General features: G+C 48.5%; 1 protein-coding gene across 4 annotated transcripts; it reads right to left on the bottom strand.

The window, feature by feature from the left end:
- Nucleotides 1-666: 666 nt before the first annotated feature.
- TBC1D17 (TBC1 domain family member 17) lies at nt 667-17,747 on the bottom strand. Of its 4 annotated transcripts, XM_082195904.1 has the most exons (18): nt 17,726-17,747; nt 17,279-17,517; nt 16,728-16,826; nt 16,101-16,175; nt 14,797-14,908; nt 14,384-14,600; nt 13,757-13,868; nt 11,973-12,137; nt 10,702-10,833; nt 10,370-10,473; nt 10,140-10,234; nt 8,464-8,580; nt 7,486-7,586; nt 7,283-7,382; nt 6,706-6,803; nt 4,241-4,357; nt 3,319-3,405; nt 667-1,954 (listed from the first exon to the last, which is right to left on the bottom strand). In XM_082195904.1, the coding sequence occupies exons 1-18, from the start codon at nt 17,730-17,732 to the stop codon at nt 1,742-1,744; spliced, it is 2,190 nt and encodes a 729-aa protein (XP_082052030.1). In that variant the 5' UTR covers nt 17,733-17,747; the 3' UTR covers nt 667-1,741. The 4 variants fall into 4 exon arrangements, with proteins under 4 accessions (XP_082052030.1, XP_082052032.1, XP_082052031.1 ...); XM_082195906.1 differs by lacking the exon at nt 17,726-17,747 and having other exon boundaries at nt 17,332-17,438; XM_082195905.1 differs by lacking the exon at nt 17,726-17,747 and having other exon boundaries at nt 10,702-10,830; nt 17,279-17,329.
- Nucleotides 17,748-17,890: the final 143 nt, after the last annotated feature.

Genomic DNA, 17,890 nt, shown 5'->3' with positions numbered 1-17,890 from the left:
AACAGCTGAGACCACTGAATCTACACTGAAAACACAGTGGCAGGGTAATATGATCTCACTCACCACTTGGGAGGTTAGGCTGGCTCTTGCTCTGTTTGGAGGTGTGGAGGCACCCACACTGGGGGGCAGAAATGAGTGAAAAATCACCTCATCTACCATACTTTACGGCAGGGTTTCGCAAACCTGGGTCTCCAGCTGTTGCTGGACTACAACTCCCATCATCCTTAGCCACCAGGGCCAGTGGGAATTGTAGTCCAACAACAACTGGAGACCCAAGTTTGGGAAACACTGCCTAAGGCAAAATGACATGTCGTGGTCTCACACAGACTCCGTGGTTTTCTACCCTGCAAGTAGGCAAAGCTATTGTGGGCTTCTGTTTTGGGTAGCCTGGGAATTCCAATTCTGGGAGGAGCAGCACTTTGATGATTGAGGGATCTTTGGGAGAACCAAGGGATCAAACTAGTTTTAAATAAGCAACACAGGCGAAGGTAAGAGGAGTGCATATGCGCTGTGGGAGACAGAGGTCCGTGCACCATAGCATTTTAGGAAGAAAGGGGGAACGGATGTCAAACACTCCCGCCCCTTCGTTCCCTCACACCTCTCAGCTCAGCCCATCCAACATGAGCAGCTCGGAGCAGTTTTCCATCCAAGATACAGAAACACTAATGAGTGACACTACATTTTTAATGTTATGTTATAAAGGAAATGAAGGAGCCAAGGTAAGGGCTGAGAAGGATGCAGTTCGATAATCAGAAGTGGGGCATATGCAGACAAAGCACTGAACCCACATGCCCGCTAGGCTGGAGAGGCACAGAAGAACAAAATCAGAGATCCTTTCCCCTCGTATCCAACTGTTGTCAGTTCATAAGCAACCCACTAAAAAAAGGAATGCGGCAAATAGGGAGGGAGACAATCTTCCAGCCAAGGGAGGGAAGCACAAGGAGCTACGTCAACAGGAACTCCCTGGCAAAGGACGAAGGAACTAAGAGCTCTGCCTTGAAGCCTCGGCTGCCGTAACCACCGACTCCATGTTCTTCTCAGTGAGAGCCAAGCCTCCCTCCATCAACTAGCCTCTTGCTAAGGATTCCTCATTTCCAGTTGCTCTGATCTGCTGCCCCTCATTTCCCTTTGCCAAAGAACTTGTGTTTCCTAGCTTCTGTGGGCTGAGGCACAGGTTTCATTAGCAACCGGAAACAGTAACAAAAATAATAATAAAGATGTCGCCATCAGATTGATGCTTAGTAGACAAGCCTCAAATGCCACAGAGGGAGGTGCGCATGACATAGAAGCAAAACAGGTACGTCATGAAAAAAGGCAGCGGGGATGAAGGGAGAATTTAGGAGACTCAGCTGCAACACTTCAGAACCCAAAGTGGAAGAGAAAGGCATGGATGCCTTCAACTTGCTCCTTTCTGTCTCTGAGCATCCCAGGAAGGAAGTTGACCTCAAAAGCGAGCCCTTCCGCATTCTAAGAGAGATGGCCATGCCCCAGTGCATTGTGGGAAAGGCACACTGAGCACTGGGGAACTCTGAAAGAACACAGCTGTTCCCAAGCCCTACTTGCCTTTAGAGGTGATGTTTGTTTGACTAATTAAACCCCAGGGAGGAAAAAAAACACACATCCCAAAGCCTCTACTCTGCCTCCCTTCCCAGCCCTCACCCTTATCTGGTTAAAGTGCTTGTGTTAAGAAGATGATGGTGGTGGCGGCAGCAACAGCAGCAGCAGCAGCAACAACAGGTTTTCAAGGAGAGAGAGACTGCGAGGTGGAGGCCTCCTCAGTAGGCAGGATTTCGATGCTACTGTCTGGCTGGCTTGGGGAAACACTGTCCGTCAGCTCCATCTCCTGGGCCTGGCTGGGTGACAGCGGCTGCGGGGAGCTGGCTGTGTCAGTGCTGGGGGTTGGAGATTTGCCCTCAGAGAGCCCCAGTAATTCCTGGACATTACGGGGTAAATCCTAGGAGAAAGGGAGAACAGAGATTTTATTTGTTAGGAAAAGTTATCCCCTCTGGCTCACACCCGATTGAAAAGCACACTGCCACAGTGGTGTGGCTCGGTTTCACATTGGTTCAGTGGCATATGAAGGCTGGGACCACATGCAGGCAGAAAACCCCCAAGTTCAATGACTGCCATCTCCAGCTGAAAGGATCAAATACGTAGCAAGAGAAAAGACCTCTGTCTGAGACCTTGGAGAACCACCAGCAAATGTGCCCTTAGAGCCGAATTCATTATTTTAGCTTCCTTTAATAAGACGTACAAAAAAGCAACAACAAAAACCAAACCCTTGAAGTGTGGCACATAAGAAGAGTCCTGCGGGATCAGACCAAATGTCAATCTAATCCAGGGTTCTTTATCGCCCAATGGCCAACCAGATGTTTCTGGCAACCATCAAGCAGGGCCTGGAGGCAGCAGCCCTCTCCCCTGCAGGGTCCCCGAGCAACTGGTTTTCACGCTCCCTCTGAATGTGGAGGCTTCCCTTAGTCATCATAGCTCCTGGCCATGGTTGATAGAACCACTCTACACCAGCCAGAGTGTAGGGTATCATCACCTCATCCTAGGGGCAGTGAATTCTGTAGATTACGTATGGTATGAAATGCCAAACTGCGTGTGTTCCCTGAGCAGTGTCTTCAGCACCCCAGCTTAAACTTCCAGTATGCAGATAACAGTGGGGAAAGTTAACAGGGGTCCAGTTCCCAGAGTCGATGTTCCAGTGGCAAACAACATTCTTTGTGTCTCCTCCCAAAACAGGGAAAACCCTCAAAAAACAACATCATAAGGACTGAGAATGCTCATCGGACATAGAATACTGACTTACTACTGGAGGGGGAGGGGAGGGATACCAGGGTGTGTGGCAATGGAGTACCCTGGGAAAGGGTATGGCTGGCTGGCTCCCTGGTCAGCAACACTCCAGGCAGCAAGCATTTTTGTTTGCAAGAAAAGATGACATGCATGGCATGGAGGGCCCACTGTGCTGAGTTTTGGGGCCTCCCATTTGGCAAGCCTTATCTTTAAATCTGCTCTTGGTAGTGCTATATTTTGAAGCCACAAGGGGAACCAGCTGCATTTCCATTTTGCTTAATGTGTCTCCCTGAGCAAGCGAGATGCTTGCTACCTTGTTCACTCGCAGAAGCTTGTTAGCTAGATCATGATTATTTTATGTATCCGTTTTGGTGGCCAAGGGTAAGGATAGAGGACTGTTGGCTTGCCCAAGGTGTGCAGCATTAAGGAATGCTTAGAGGCTCCACGCCTCCTCAGAGGATACCAAGCTACAGAGGTCTTCATTCATGCTGGACTGGGGGGCGGGGGGAGCGCAAGACTCACTGGAGTAGCTGCCAGCTGCCTGTAGATCGCCTCGGCCCGGCATAAGATGTCTTCCACACTCATCTTCATGGTAAGCTCATTGATGTGCTGTGAAAATGCAGACACAGAAATCAAGAAACTCAGAAGGCTAACTAGGAACAACAAAGAAGAGGGGGAAACACACAAAGAAATGCACTTTTTAGAGAGAGAGAGAGAGAGAGAGAGAGAGAGAGAGAGAGAGAAGGGCAGGTTGTGGCAAAGGGTTGAAAATAGCTTCCAGTTATAATGCTACAACTGGAAAAATACAAGCGGCATTAGTCAGGAATGTGCTCTGAAAGTGGACGGGGAAAGCCTTACAGAGGAAAGCCAGGTATACAGAAAGGCAAAGGGCCAAGCTCAAGATGCTTCTGGGGAAGACTGAGATCTGTGGGGGGGAAAGGTAAGCATTGCTCCTTAACCAAACAGATGGATCGTACTATGGCTCGTCTGCTATCTAAGCGTTCAGCAGGAACTTTGCTGTGTGGTGCAAAGGCAGAATGGAGCCGGGCCCAAGAAAAAGAAGAGCCACGAGGAGGGGCGGAAGTGAGGGAGAATGAATGGGGCCCATGTTTGTTTTGGCTTTTGAGCCTTCAGAGCAACCCTGACCATACTTTTCAGAAGCAGGTGTAGCGCATAAATCACCTTTTGCTTCTTTAAAGAAAAAACAACCACCTACGAATATTGCATGGCTTAATGTACTAGAGCAGGTATGGGGAACCTGCAGTCATCCAGATGTTGCTGAACCACAGCTCCCACTGCCCCTGACCATTGGTCATGCTGGTTGGTGCTGATGGGAGTGGGAGTCCAGCAGCTACTGGAGGGCCACAGCATCCCCATCTCTGTCCTAAGCCCACGCAAGCCCACGTAAGGCAAGAGTTAGGCCCCCAAGCTCCACAGTGCTCACCTTCAGGATCTCATTGAAGCCAAAGCCAGAGTTCATGAGTGCCTGCCTCTCTGCATCCAGAATGCCACAAGCCACCAGCAGGTGGAAATTGGGGCAAGGCAGTCCCGTCCACAGCACCTGGGATCAGGGGGACAGACACACGGCATGGATTGAGGAAGCGCACCATAACCCATTGTCAGGAGTGTTCTGTACCATCCTGCCGGGTGTAATACTCTGCTAATGTCTGGCTCTGCATTAGCCAGAGTGAATCTATTTCTAATGGGACGTGCTGCTTGTAGCTGCTAGTGGGCGACGTCTCCCAGAAGCTGGAAGTCATCCCTGATATGTATTGGCTGGCTAGAAGCCTGGGCTTCCCAGGTCATGTTGTGCCCTCGGACTAAGCCCCAGACAAGAACACAGCTCAGGTTAGAGTAAACCAGCTTTAGCAAGATGCTCACACAGCACTCCTCCGTCAAAGAGAAAGAGGGACAATGAGATTTCTACGTCTGCTCCCTGATACGGCTCTCCTGCAACCAAGTAAGCTGCAGCACCTGCCTGCTTCATCTAGGGCAGGAATTAACTAAGAAACAACATTTTGCTTTCCTTTTTTTGTTTCCTGAACACAGCCTTGCATACTTAGTGACTTTTTTTTTAAGCCTAAGTACATGGTTCAAATAACTAGACTTGTTCTGATCAGGGGCGAAAGGGGAGGCATGGAACCTTTTTCAGAACTAGGTGGTTAGAAACTGAAAGCTGGAGGAGCTATAAATAACCCGGACCTCTAAACCAAAGCAACTATTCCTCATGGCTGTAGCAAGGCTCTGCAGCTGAAGACATCTGATTTGTTTTAGGCTGCATTTACTAGTTCCAGCGGTAAAACTAGTTACTGGATAACCATCTGAACCAGTTTACCAGGTGATCTCTGGGGTTAGAGGGGAAGGAAGAGGGCAAAGGTTTTCCCAAGGAACCCATGGATGACACAGCTGGGCTCTACCATCTGGACTGTCCAGGCACACACAAGCAACTCACAGGCACTCCCAAATATTCCTTCCAGGTTCTCAATATCCTGTTGGCCTGAAACTGCACCTATAGTGCTCACCCCTGGCAAGTGGCTGCAGCGCACAGTCCAGGTGGTCCTCCTAGAGATCCTAGGTGACATTTTGGGTGTGCCAAGGAGTACCTCTCAGCTTGTGCCCCACGAGCACTTCACCCCATGCTCAAAGTGCAGATACAGGATGTGCCAGGCAGTTCTATTCAGCTAACCATAGACTGAGGAGACCAAGGGGCTCATGGAAAGATAACATGCCCACAGAAGTAAACCTACCCAGCAATAACTAAGGGTTGCCTCTTATAGACAGGATCACAAGAAGCTGCCTTACACTGAGACAGACCATTTGTCCATCTACCTCAGTACTGTCTACACTGACTGGCAGAAGCTCTTTCAGGCAGGATTCTCTCCTAGTATGACCTGGAGATTGAAGCTGGGACCTCCTGTATGCAGAGCAGATGTTCTACCGCTGAGCTATGGCCTTTCCCTGTATATATAGCCCAACGGCTAGGGGATTGTGGTCAAGAGAAGTAAGAAGGATGCTGGCATCCCTGTGGAGCACTATGAGGATGCAGCCCTCAAGTGGCTGGTGGAAACATTTGGCTGGAAGGCTTAGAATGCTTTGCTGAAGCTTAATACATCCAGGCCTGGCCAGAACTTAGATGAAGACCACCTAGGAACTGTATATGACTGGGAAGGGGGAACCTGTGGCCCTCCAGATGTTGATAGACTACAGAAGAGGTTTTCAACCTTTCTGAGCCCATGACTCCTTTGACCAACTACATTCTTTCTGCGGCACCCCTGGGGGGCTCAGGTGCCATTATGTCACCCACTGCCTGCAGAGCCGACAGCCTTTCACCTTTTTTCAAACACCCTCCCTTGTGGAGTGCTGCCTCAGCCTCCTCTCCTTAGGAGTCCTATGGGCAGCCACTGCTGCTGTCCCTGGTCTCTGAGCTGCCCCCCTCGCCCCAAAGAGAGGTGCCTCCTCACTGCCCCACAGGAACCTGGGAAGCACCCCCTGGCCAACCCCAGAAGCAAGCCTTTGGGAGGTAGAGACACAAGAGGGCATCAGAGGAGGAAGGGAAGGGAAAAGGGACAGAGGCCAGTGTTGCCTGCAGCACCCCTGACCGTCATTCACGGCACCCCAAGGTGCCACGGCACACTGGTTGAAAACCACTGGACAACAGCTATCATCTCTTGCCATTAGCCAAACTGGCTGAGGCTGTGTTCTTCAGGAAACATCCCTCCCTGCTGCCTTCTCTACTTTCAAACCCCAATACTGCAAACCAGAAGTCTGTTTATTCTCTCTCCTGTTCCCATTTTTCCTGCCTTTCCAAAATCCCATCATGACAATGTAACTTATGTTTTCCCCAGCCAGAGATCCTGTCCCCACACAAAACCAACAAAAACAAACCCATTTCTCTTAATTCAGTCTCACCTCCCATAGCTGAAGAATTTCAGAGAAGGCAAATTCCCTCTTGAACCAGATCAAGATCCATCGGAAGCAGAAGCAAAAGGTGCCAGATTCCTTGGAGTCTGAGAGAAGTAGCCAAGAAGGGCAGGAGTCAGTAACAGATTGTTTTATCCAATCAAGACTTCCAAAGATTAAGAAATGCCTCACTTGCTTCAGTCTTTGCTTCCTTTAAGCTTTTGAAGGAATTAGCCAGAGACTAAATAAAAAAGCCCCAAAATAATTAATTGAACCCCTACACCCTTTTATTGAAACCAGTCAAAATGACACACAACTGTGGCAAGCTTTTGAATTATCCAGAACTCTTCATCAGGGAAGATGTTATACAAAGCTGGGGAAGTGAAGAAAAATAAAAAGCAAAGAAAGTGGTGATTTTGTAGCCAAGAGCTCAGTTTGTGGACCTGAATAATTAGGAGCCCCAAATTCACCTACTATATTTCATTATTAAAAACAAGCACCTACAAATAGGAGACCTGTCCTTTCCAGACAACATATGTTTAGACCACCCAGCTTTCAGCAGTCCCAGAACTAGGTGCACAAGTACCTAGGAAGTCACAGAGTGGGGGGTCCAGCACCCTGAGGAGCAAATTGAGCTGAGACAGCTGTCGCTTCATGGACTCCTGGCTTTCTTCAAAATTGCGGTGCTGTGGGCAGAAAGTGAGAGTATGTGCACAAGTTTATGGAAAGAAGGTGACATTTGGAACAGCTGCAAGGCCCTTTCTGAGCTCTCCCAGGCCATGTACTCACCACCAGCTCCATAAAACCACAGAAACACCAGAAGGCATCCACTTCGTTCTGGGTGACGTACAGAATGGGGGACAGGAGGTCACTCATGCCTTGGACATAGCCTGTACAAGGAAGCAAAAGACATGAAGCCACTGGGTTTTACAACTGAAGCTGCAGGCCCACCAAGTTATTTTCTCTTTCTACTAGGGTGTTGCAGAATGACGGGATGAGAGATACAATTACAGGACTGGTGAGGGTTCAGAGCGTTAAGAGGACCCATAAAAGACTAGCCGGAGAAGTCTGCAGGGCTGTCTGCATTGTGCATCCTTCTCAGCATGGAATTCAGTATCCCAAGTATTTCAGTTTTCATTTTCATGGGAGGAAATGAATACTAGAATCAAGTTTCTAGTCCACATGGCTGTGTGAAGCTTCAAAACAGGTGATGGTTTATTTTAGCACAGAATACACACAGCAGTGCTTGGGCCCAAGATCATCAAGAACAGGCAACTGTTGGGGTAGCCTAGACCATTAAGGGAATCATCCACAAAAGACACTCATACTGCAGACTAGCCTCCCCCCGTCTGGTGAGCTACAGATGCTTTGGACTACAACTTCCATCAGCATAGCATGGCAGCGCCAGCTGGGACTGATGGGAGTCATAGTCCAAAATCTCTGGATTTGACTAGTGAGGGGTAGAAGGGAGTCTAGGGGCATCTGAAACAGTACAAGCCCCTTGGGACACCATGGGAGATTCTGGAATGCATTCTGCTGCCACTTAGCATGACCAGATCAGAGATGGTACAGACCACCTCCAACCTAGCAAAAGGCTGCAACAGTTTTCCCTGTGCTGGTGCCCTCCAGAGATTTTGGATTCCAACTCTCCCCCTCCCCCACGGTAGTTAATGGGCCCTCCTAGGCCAAGCTAGCCAAAGACTCCCGAACCTAAGCTGGTTCTACAATGGCACACTGCTGGCGTCCCCTCCCCACCTCCAGACTCACCCAGGTCAAAGTTGTACATGCAGTACGTCATCAGCACGTCATTCAGGAGCACTAGGCCAGGGTTCTCGCTGCCTTCATAGAATTTGTTGTTCCTATCCGTGCGGCTCACGTCTCTTTCTGCAAAGGCAGACAGACCCCCCCCCCACGAATTATCCATAAAACCCGTTTATTGCCTTTCTGCCAAAGGCCACTCAAAGTGATGACGAATACAGGACAGTAACGAGGCAAATGAGCGAGAGAAAGTAGCAATACACAGCTGAGAGGAGCTGAAGAAGCACAACCCCAGGAAAAGCTCCAGGGGCCCCCAGCTCAGTGGCAGAGCAAAGGCTTTTTATGCAGAAAACTCCAAGCTAAAGTCATGGTACTTCCCCTTAAAGGGGGGGGGGGGTTTCACACTTATCCCATGTTTTGAAAGTAAGACAGCTTGGCTGTCCTAACACCTTTATGGAAGTCTATGGAATGGTCACATTTGGAAAACTATGTGCAATTCTGCTAGGCCTGCCCCCACCCCAATGTGGTGGCTGATGCCTCATGGGGCAGAAGGCGGGAAGACCAACAGCAGGTGGAATCAGAGCCAATGAGAGCCAACTAATTTTGGGAACACAGGAAGGTGCTTTATGCAGGGTCAGTCCACGGGTGCAGCTACCTACAGTGACTAGCAGCAGCCCTCCGTGGCTTCAGACCAAATTCTCTTCCGGCCCCATCTGGAGACACTGGGGATTGAACCTGGGACCTTCTGCATGCAAAACAGAGGCTCTGACTATTGTGCTACGACCTTTGCCCATTCTAGTTTTGTCCCCATCCAGGGTGCTAGCTAAGGGCAGAATGAGTTTGGCAGGGCAGTGCTCCATTTGCCCTAAAGGACCAGCCTCCATTGCTAGTCCCGTCCTTTGAAAAGATCTATTTTAGAGAAGGAAAAGGTGGAAAAAGCCAAGCTGCCAAAAAATAAAGGAGCTGAAGTACCTCCTCTAAGAGATGAGGCAAAAGTGTTTGGATCGTTTAGTTTAGAAAAAGATGATTGGGGCAAAACAGAAGTTTATAGCGTTATGAATTCTGGGGGGGGGGGGGAGAGAGAGAAAGAGCGAGGGCTACACAATCCTGGAATGCGAATGTCACTTAAATTGATTGGCAATCGATGCAGGATGGATAAAAGAAAATGGCTCTTCACACAATGCATAATTCATCCATGAATTTTACTGCCACAAGATGTGGTGCTGGCTGCTGGCTTAGATGGCATTGAAAGGAAGATAGATTCATAGAGCACGGGTTTTAATGCTCTCATTTATCAGCTAATAGCCACAACTGCTAAAGAGAACATTCATCCTCAGAAGCAGTATATCCTCCTCTTGAATTCCTGTTGCTAGAGAGAACTCTTGCCTTCGCTTCCTGCTTGTGGGCTCTCTTAACGCATCTACCTGGCCAGCCACTGCTGGAAACAGGGTGACAAAAAACTAGGTAGCCCTTTGGACTGATCCAGCAGGTCTCTTGCATATGGCCCACTTGTTACCACAGAGTGTTTTTATGGTCGCCAACCTCTTGCTGTGTGCGCACAAGGCTGTGCTGTCAGGCAGGGGAAAGAGGACGAAAAACAAAAAGGAAGCAAGAATATCTCTTGTGACAAAGAGGGGTGTTGAACTCCTAACAAATGAGGAGCAAGAGCCAGAACTTATACTGACCAATCAGGCTGCGGTAGCCACGAAGCAAGGAGTTCCGCTGTTCCTGTTCCTCGCTGACCGACTTCCACTGTAGTTTCATGCGGAAGTACTCATCCCTGTGGACACACGTGGGAAGGAAGTTGTTAAGAGAGTTCAGAAGCTTAAATGCTGACCCACAGACTGATCACCTCCTTCCAAACACCAGTTCCAGTACTCCTTTGGCTTCCCCCATAACCCTGACCCAGACTTACGTTTTCCGCCTCACTTGTGCCTTGTTCTCTTCACTGGTGTTGTCCCATGAGTAATAGCCCAAAAGGCATTTCCAGGCTTCTTTGCGCGATGACATGTTGAGACCCTGGGAGAGGAGCACCGGGGGGGCGGGGGGGCGGGGGGGCGGGGGAGGGAGAGAAGGTGAATTAGGCCAAGTGTCAAAGAACGACACAAAGATGTTGGGAAGGAAACCAACCCGGCCCCACGCTGCATATATCCCTGGCCTGACAGGCAGCCACTCACGCTTCTGCACAGACCCCCAATTCCCCCTGCAACCAAGGGCCTCTCGCCCTCTCCTCCCCACAGGCCTCACCCCAGCGAAGATCCTTCTGCGCAAGGCAACTGGGTCCCTCACACGCCCATCTGGGTCCAAGTGCTGCTCCCATTCCTGCTCCGAGACGGGAGCCTCCCGCTGGACAGACGGACGCTCTCCTAGCCGTGCCTGCTGCCGGGGTAGAAAAGAGGAAGGAACTTAAAAAGAAGTGTCAAGGAAAGATACCTCCCAAGGGGTATGGAGACAATAAAGGGGTGAGAAGCGAGGAGGAGGGGACCTCTCTTTTATGTTGACACATGCCTGCTGAAAAATCCCTGTACTGTTGGAAGGATTGGAAGAAACTTTCTAGGGTGCCTGTCTATGTTTGGATCTAGACCAGTGGTGCCTAAATGGTGGGATCCATGGAACCCAGGGAGTCTGCAAAACCTACCCAGGGGGTCCGTGGCACATAGTAAAACAACTACTGTAACACAACAAAAACTACCGCAGAGAGATCAGAATTTTCAAAAGTGGGGGTCCATGGCTTGGCTTTTGAAAAGCAGGGTGTCCACAGCACTTAGCTAATTGGGAAGAACTGGTCCAGAAGACAAGCAGAAAGCATTTCAAATTGGTGCATGCTGTGGAGGAAGATCAGTAACAGTGGAAAGTTTACTTTTACAAGTTTGCCCACTCTTACTGATCCTCTTGCTTTAGATTCCCCAGTAAGTTTCTGCAGAACATGAGGGTTCCAAGAACACATGGGTTGTTATCAGAGCATTTTTGAAGCCACAGTCATGATTCTCTAGCCCTCAGGAATTACCTTGTCAGTCACATGTATATTCACGGAAGCTCAAGGCCCTGGATTCTGCTCCAAGGAAGAATGAGGTCAACAGAGGCCTTGCCCCATTCACAAACCCAGCACAAACCATTTAGACGAGGCTAACTGCTTCAACCACCATGCCTGCCTTGTAATGTTGTGGTGTGATGGTGGTGGGTTTGGGGTGAGCATGACGCAAATCTCCTTAGGCCTCTGTGTGAATGGATTGCTTGGTCTTCGCTCAATGGGAAAGGCTTTCTTGCACAGGGACTCATGTCCACCCTTACATCTCTCTGGCATTCACCCCCATTTCCTTGCTCATACTTCCCCCACAACCACTCCCAAATAGTCACCTCTGGTGCAATCATAAGCCAGTAGGTGTGAGTGGGTGGCTGGGAGTAAAAGAAGATGGCCAAAGATTATCTCGGCCTACAGAGAAGCACACACAAACACTGGGTGCCATTCCTCTCCCCCTCCACCGCCCCACAGTGGAGCTACCTGTTCCAACACTCACACAGGTGATAACTTCAAAGCCTGTCTCATCCTCAACATTGGCAGCAGCTGGGTCGCCATGGGAATGCTGGATGACGCCGTCCTCATGGTGCAGAGCCCCACGGAAGAAGTTCGTGACTTTGGAGAAGCCACCGAACGTGGCAGCATAAGGATCCTGCAGGAACCGCTAGGGAAAGAGAAGGTGGCTTAAAAAAGAAGAAGCCACATGTCACCTTTGGCTTGCTGCCCAATTCTAGCCTTGCTGAATTAAGATTCAATTGGGGTTTCTCAGCTCTGCATCAATAATCAATATTCCAGATACAACCCCCCTCCCAACTTTTTACCATCACTGCCTTTCTGTTCTCTCTCTCTCTCACTCTCTCTCTCTCTCACACACACACACACATATATATATAGGATATATATATATAGGATATATATATATATATATATATATATTTGCTTTCGTAGATTTTCACGGGTACAGGAATGCAGGTTTTGGTGTCTTCGGGTGTCTTCCCGTGTAAGAGTCGGGGTGTCTGTGCGACGTTTCGACGAAGTCTCACTCGTCATCTTCAGGCTGGTGCTTTCGGCTTCTTGTTACTTGTAACAAGAAGCCGAAAGCACCAGCCTGAAGATGACGAGTGAGACTTCGTCGAAACGTCGCACAGACACCCCGACTCTTACACGGGAAGACACCCGAAGACACCAAAACCTGCATATATATATATATATATATATATATATATATATATATATGCAGGTTTTGGTGTCTTCGGGTGTCTTCCCGTGTAAGAGTCGGGGTGTCTGGGCGACGTTTCGACGACACCTCGTCGAAACGTCGCCCAGACACCCCGACTCTTACACGGGAAGACACCCGAAGACACCAAAACCGGAGAGACCTGGTCTGAATAGAGACATTGGATTCTTATCTCTTTATACATGATAAAGCTATTTTTAGCCATCTCACCCCTTGCTTTTTCCTGTAAGACCAATTGCGGTCGTTAACAGTCGTCAACAGGTTTACCACACCTATCAGCCAATCACCCATTCCCACCACCCTTCTGAGTAATACCCCTCCCCACCCTCTCACTATATATAAGGGTCTGGTGACTTCTGTTTCAGTGTATCTGAAGAAGTGTGCATGCACACAAAAACTCATACCAATAACTAACTTAGTTGGTCTCTAAAGTACTACTGGAAGACTTTTTTATTTTGTTTCAACTACGGCAGACCAACACAGCTACCTACCTATAACTTGTTCTAATATAATTCATTCAAGGAAACCCAGGAGTCCATGTTCCCATAACTCCCTGCTCTAACCAGTGTCAGCACCTACAACAGACAAGTCTCCCTGTTTATAGCTTTTGTCCCTTCCCACATAATCCCACTGCCACAAGTCTTTAGATTTCTCCCACAGAACCAGGCCACACAAACACACCCTCTCTGCATTCTAATCCTCTAGAACAGTGGTTCCCAATTAGTGGTCTGTGGACCCCCAACCAGGAAGTCCATGGCACATATCCATCCTGTTTTGGGGAGCTGTGCTCTCATACAGGTCACATGACTCATGCAGGAGCATGGCCTGGAAGACACGCGTCTCTGTTTTTGCGCTGGGACATGTTGGAGGGTATGGTGGCACCATTCACATAACAAAACTACCAGAGAGATATCAACATTTTCAGAAGTAGGGGGTTCCATGACTTGGCTTTTCAAAAACAGAGGATCCGCAGTACTTTGCTAATTGGGAACCACTAAACTAGAACTTAAGTCGCAGTTGCAGGGCATTTTGGAGAAGAGCCTCACCGACACAAGGTTGGAAGAGCTGTCATCGAAGAGTTGAAGCTCATCGAAGGAGTGGGAGAGGGCGTACGAATCATGTGTGTAAACCAAGTAGAGGCGGGAATCTTTGGGGGAGCTGCAAGGCGAGAAGAGAAACCAGAGTGAGTTTATTGCCTTCCAGCAACTGTTAGGTTATCTGAAGAACCACTGGCAACTGGACAAGCTGCAAAATTAGCGAAATCAGAGGCCCTCCTTTCAGGTCCATGAGTGAATGAGCACGATGGGCAGGGCCTTTTCAGTGATGGCTCTACACCTATCACATCCCCTCCCTAAGGATGGCCTCATCATTGTTGCTTTTAAAAGGCAATTGTGAAAACATTTTACGCCAGTCTGAGTCCAACTAATTTACTGTGATGGTGTTTTCAGTTCAGAACTGAATATTGTATATATTATTTTTCTTCTTTAATTTGCAGTGCTGGGGAAAGTGCTCCCTGCCTCCAAGTTCATGCAAACTGACTGCCTCAATCCTGAGTAATATAGCCCAGAAGTCGAAGGCTAGTCGGGCAGCGCCTTCCACATCTGACTTAAGAGCTTTCTCTTTACTTCTTTATCTTTTGAACAAATAAGGTACCCGGCACCACCCTCACTCACGTGGCTAAGATAACGTATTTGCAGAGGGCCTTGAGCAGGGCTTTGGTGCCTCCACGGTGGAAGTGCAGGGCTTGAATGGAGATGCCGTCTTTGGTGATGAAGATGAGGTATGACCAGCCCAAACCTGGCTTGCTCTTGCGGATGGATTTCAGCTCAGACAAGCTGAGGGAGAAGGCCCACTGACCACGTGGGACTGGAGATTTGGGCCCGGAAGCTGCTGGAGAGGGGAAAGCCAAGCACAAATATAAAAGGGATGATGTCAAGAGAACCAGAAAAGAATATCCCACATTTGCCGGCTACCTCTTCTCCCCTACCTCCATCCTGTATCCCTTTTTGCATCTTTACCAGCAATCCCTGTATTATGCCACTTAAGTATACCAAGGGGCAAACATCCCTGTCCTCTTTTTGATTACCATTTGTTTCCTCTTGAGCCCGAGCCCGGGTCCCCACTGTACTGATCACAGCCCAGTCTGGTTCATACCCCGGATCAAATATTTCTTCTTCAGTCTGGCAGCCCACTGGGTCCTGGAAAATGGAAAGAGAGATCAGGGCTTTCAGAAGCTACCCAATTCCTTATATTTCATCATGATCTTCAAGGAGGTGCTGACACAAATTATGAATTCAATGGAATACACTTTGAACTCTTGGTCTCACTGAGAGGAATTTGAGCGTGGAAGGTGTGGAAGGACAGACTCCTCTTTAAACAGAAGTACACCCCTGTCTTTATGAACATTAACAGACCTGAAATTGCCCTGCTCCCTTTCTGCATCACAATGGAGGGGCTACTTCCTAGGATGAGAAATAAAGGAGAACTCACAGGATTTGCTAAACACAGTCCTCCTTGTTAGGAAAAATAATAATGAACTGTTATATGTAAAGAGAATGGGAAACAGTATAGAAGATCATTCCCCATCCTGAACAAAACCATAAATGAGCATCTAAAGATATAAACACTTCCTTAGGGTGTTCCTGTCTTAAAACATAAGAATCAGTAATACTTTGCATATAGAAAGTCTCAGTCCCTGGCATTTCCAATTAAAGAGATCTAGTGCAGGAGGACTGAGAAAGATCTCCGTCTGATGCTTTGGAGAGCCACCGCCAATTGTAGTGGGCAGCCCTGAGCCAGTTGTTTGACTCAATATAAAGCAGTTTCAAATGTCCAACATTTCTGCTGGTTTAACTTTATCACAGGATACTTTTTCTGTTCTACCATTTCCAGGCTCTGATCAACAGGAGGAAAAGATGGCATCCTTTCTAGAAAATAGAACAGCAGAGAACTAGCATATCCTCATCACTTCATTCTCCATGATCCTCCTAGAGATGGGGTGGGGTGGAGAAAGCAGGGAATAGACCTCTGGGTGCAAATCATAAAGCAGTAAAGGCACATTCCTGAATAACATTTGCAGCTTTGTGTCTTGGTTAATGGGAATGAAGCCCAGAACAACTATCTAACTACACCAACTCAAATGGTGGGGAAGTCTCAGCAGCTGCTCCACAGTCCTACAGCTCTTTCCCCCAGAAACCAATTAAAAAATCTGTTATGGCAATGCGATATGAAAAGAACAAGGAAACTAAAACACCAGTTCCCAATACAGGCAAAAAAAATTAATGAATCACTAGTCTAAATAATGTTTTATTACTTAAGTTATTAGAACACAATGTGATGAAGATTTAATATATCAGTAGAAGTTTATACCACCAAGAAAGAGGGCCTCACCTTCTTGGCATATGTGATCTGAGCAGCATCTGATGACTCTTCTATGGGTGTCCATTGTAGCAAAGTATCCGAGCCCTGAATAAATGGAGAAAGACAGTCTCATGAGAGAGTCATAAAAAAGATATCCATAACTGTGTACACACACTTTACTAAAACAATCCAGATGCTGTAACAAAGTAATCTGAATTTGATCACCTAGATGATATAAGTTTAAGGAAAGTCAAGTAGCATTGCTGATTCTCCAAGCCTCAGGGAAGAATAAGAAACTATGTTGAGCAGTAAGGATTGCCACCTCTGTATACCTCTTCCTTCTCCTACGAAAGTGACTCATCCCCAATTAATGGAAAATCTGTTCATGCCTACACCCACTCTATATTCCAAGATGTCACCAGGTACTGCCTACACCTTTTCACATTGTCACCAGTAGTTTTTCAAGCCTACTTCTGAAATCACAAGTGCTAGGAACACTCTTTAAAATCAAAGCCCGAGGTACTCAGAATGCTGAAATCTATACCAACCAAATTCTACCACCCCACACCACATGCACTGACCTTTTTCCTATCTTGGGTGCAAAAACCCTTCCCTCATCCCTTTTCCAACCCCAACCTGTATCCCACCTCAACCAACCTTCTCGATTATGCGGATAACCCCTGGAATCAGGGAGTCCTGGTCAGGATGACGCTTTGCGCTGGTGTGTAAATAGACACCATCCTTCTCAAATGCAACCTGAAGGAGGACAGGAAAAAACCAGGAGGTCAGTACAAGAAGCAGGTTCACTGGAATCCCCCGCCCACCTCTGTAGAATGCAGATGGGGAAGGGAAGACCTGCCTCAAACTAAGGCAGCTGGAACATACTTTATGGCCCCCTCAGTAACACTAAATTAAGAGGAAGGGCGACTTTATAAAGACAACTCAGAGCAAGGGCCTTTTAGGAGTTTCCACCCAGGAAGGAGGTCAAGATTCCGCTTCTCCCCACTAATTATCCAGCTGAGGGGACGAGAGAGCCGCTCTACCAACCTCCCACTGCGCTCAAGAGGAGGAAAGAGACCCTCCCGCTCCGCTCCTGGGGGACAAATGTGAGCTCTCCGAGAGAGGGGAAACCCAACCCTCCCCCCAAGCCTCCCCTTCTCCGAGGAGCCTGGCCAGCCCTGCCCCACTGCGGGGAAGGCCTCCCTCACCCTGCAGCCCCCTAACTCCATTCTCCCAGACAGCCACGTCCGGAAAAACAAACCGTCATTTCCTGCTCCATTTGCTCCACCCTCTTCGTTAGGCCGCTTCCCACCCACCGCGGCCGCCATCCTTGTTTCTGGCAGAAAGCGCCTCAGCAAGGAACGCTTACGGGCGCCACGTCCGCTTCTGCCGCCATCTTGGAAGAGGGCAAGGTCGCCGAGAGCCGCGGCTTTGCGATCTTTCCCGTCTGTGGGCAAAGTGCACCAATCAGATTATACTGCAAACACTGACGGGAAGGAAAGCTCATGCGTTCAGGCAGGCCAAAAAGAAATGTGCTTTTATGCTTAAATACGAGGTGTGAACACTTTATAACCGAACCGCAATCAGAAAAAACAATTAACGCCACAGCGTATCAATGACAAGGAGGGAAGGAAGGGAGAGGAAAGTGGACGCACCCGCCATCTTTATATAGGGCAAAGGACTACAGCGGGAGGGGCAACCGCTCCCTAGGTAAAGGTAAAGGCGAACGCCATTTACGCGTAGAGATAGGAAAAGGATAGAGCGACGCACACTGTTCGCAATGGTTCACTCACTTCCGGGCTAAACCGGAAGTGCTCCGC

Source organism: Podarcis vaucheri, assembly GCF_965113315.1.
Source record: "Podarcis vaucheri genome assembly, chromosome: 13".
NCBI lineage: Eukaryota > Metazoa > Chordata > Lepidosauria > Squamata > Lacertidae > Podarcis > Podarcis vaucheri.
Note: the sequence above shows the minus strand (reverse complement) of the source record. Positions and strands in the feature narration are given on the sequence as shown.

Bases quoted from the DNA above. Each gene is read 5' to 3' on its own strand.
- TBC1D17 (XM_082195904.1), bottom strand. The intron at 16,827-17,278 runs GTGAGGGAGGCC...GTCCTCCTTCAG, and splicing joins TGGAGTTAGGGGGCTGCAGG to GTTGCATTTGAGAAGGATGG. The intron at 16,176-16,727 runs GTTGGTTGAGGT...CCATTTATTCAG, and splicing joins TTATCCGCATAATCGAGAAG to GGCTCGGATACTTTGCTACA.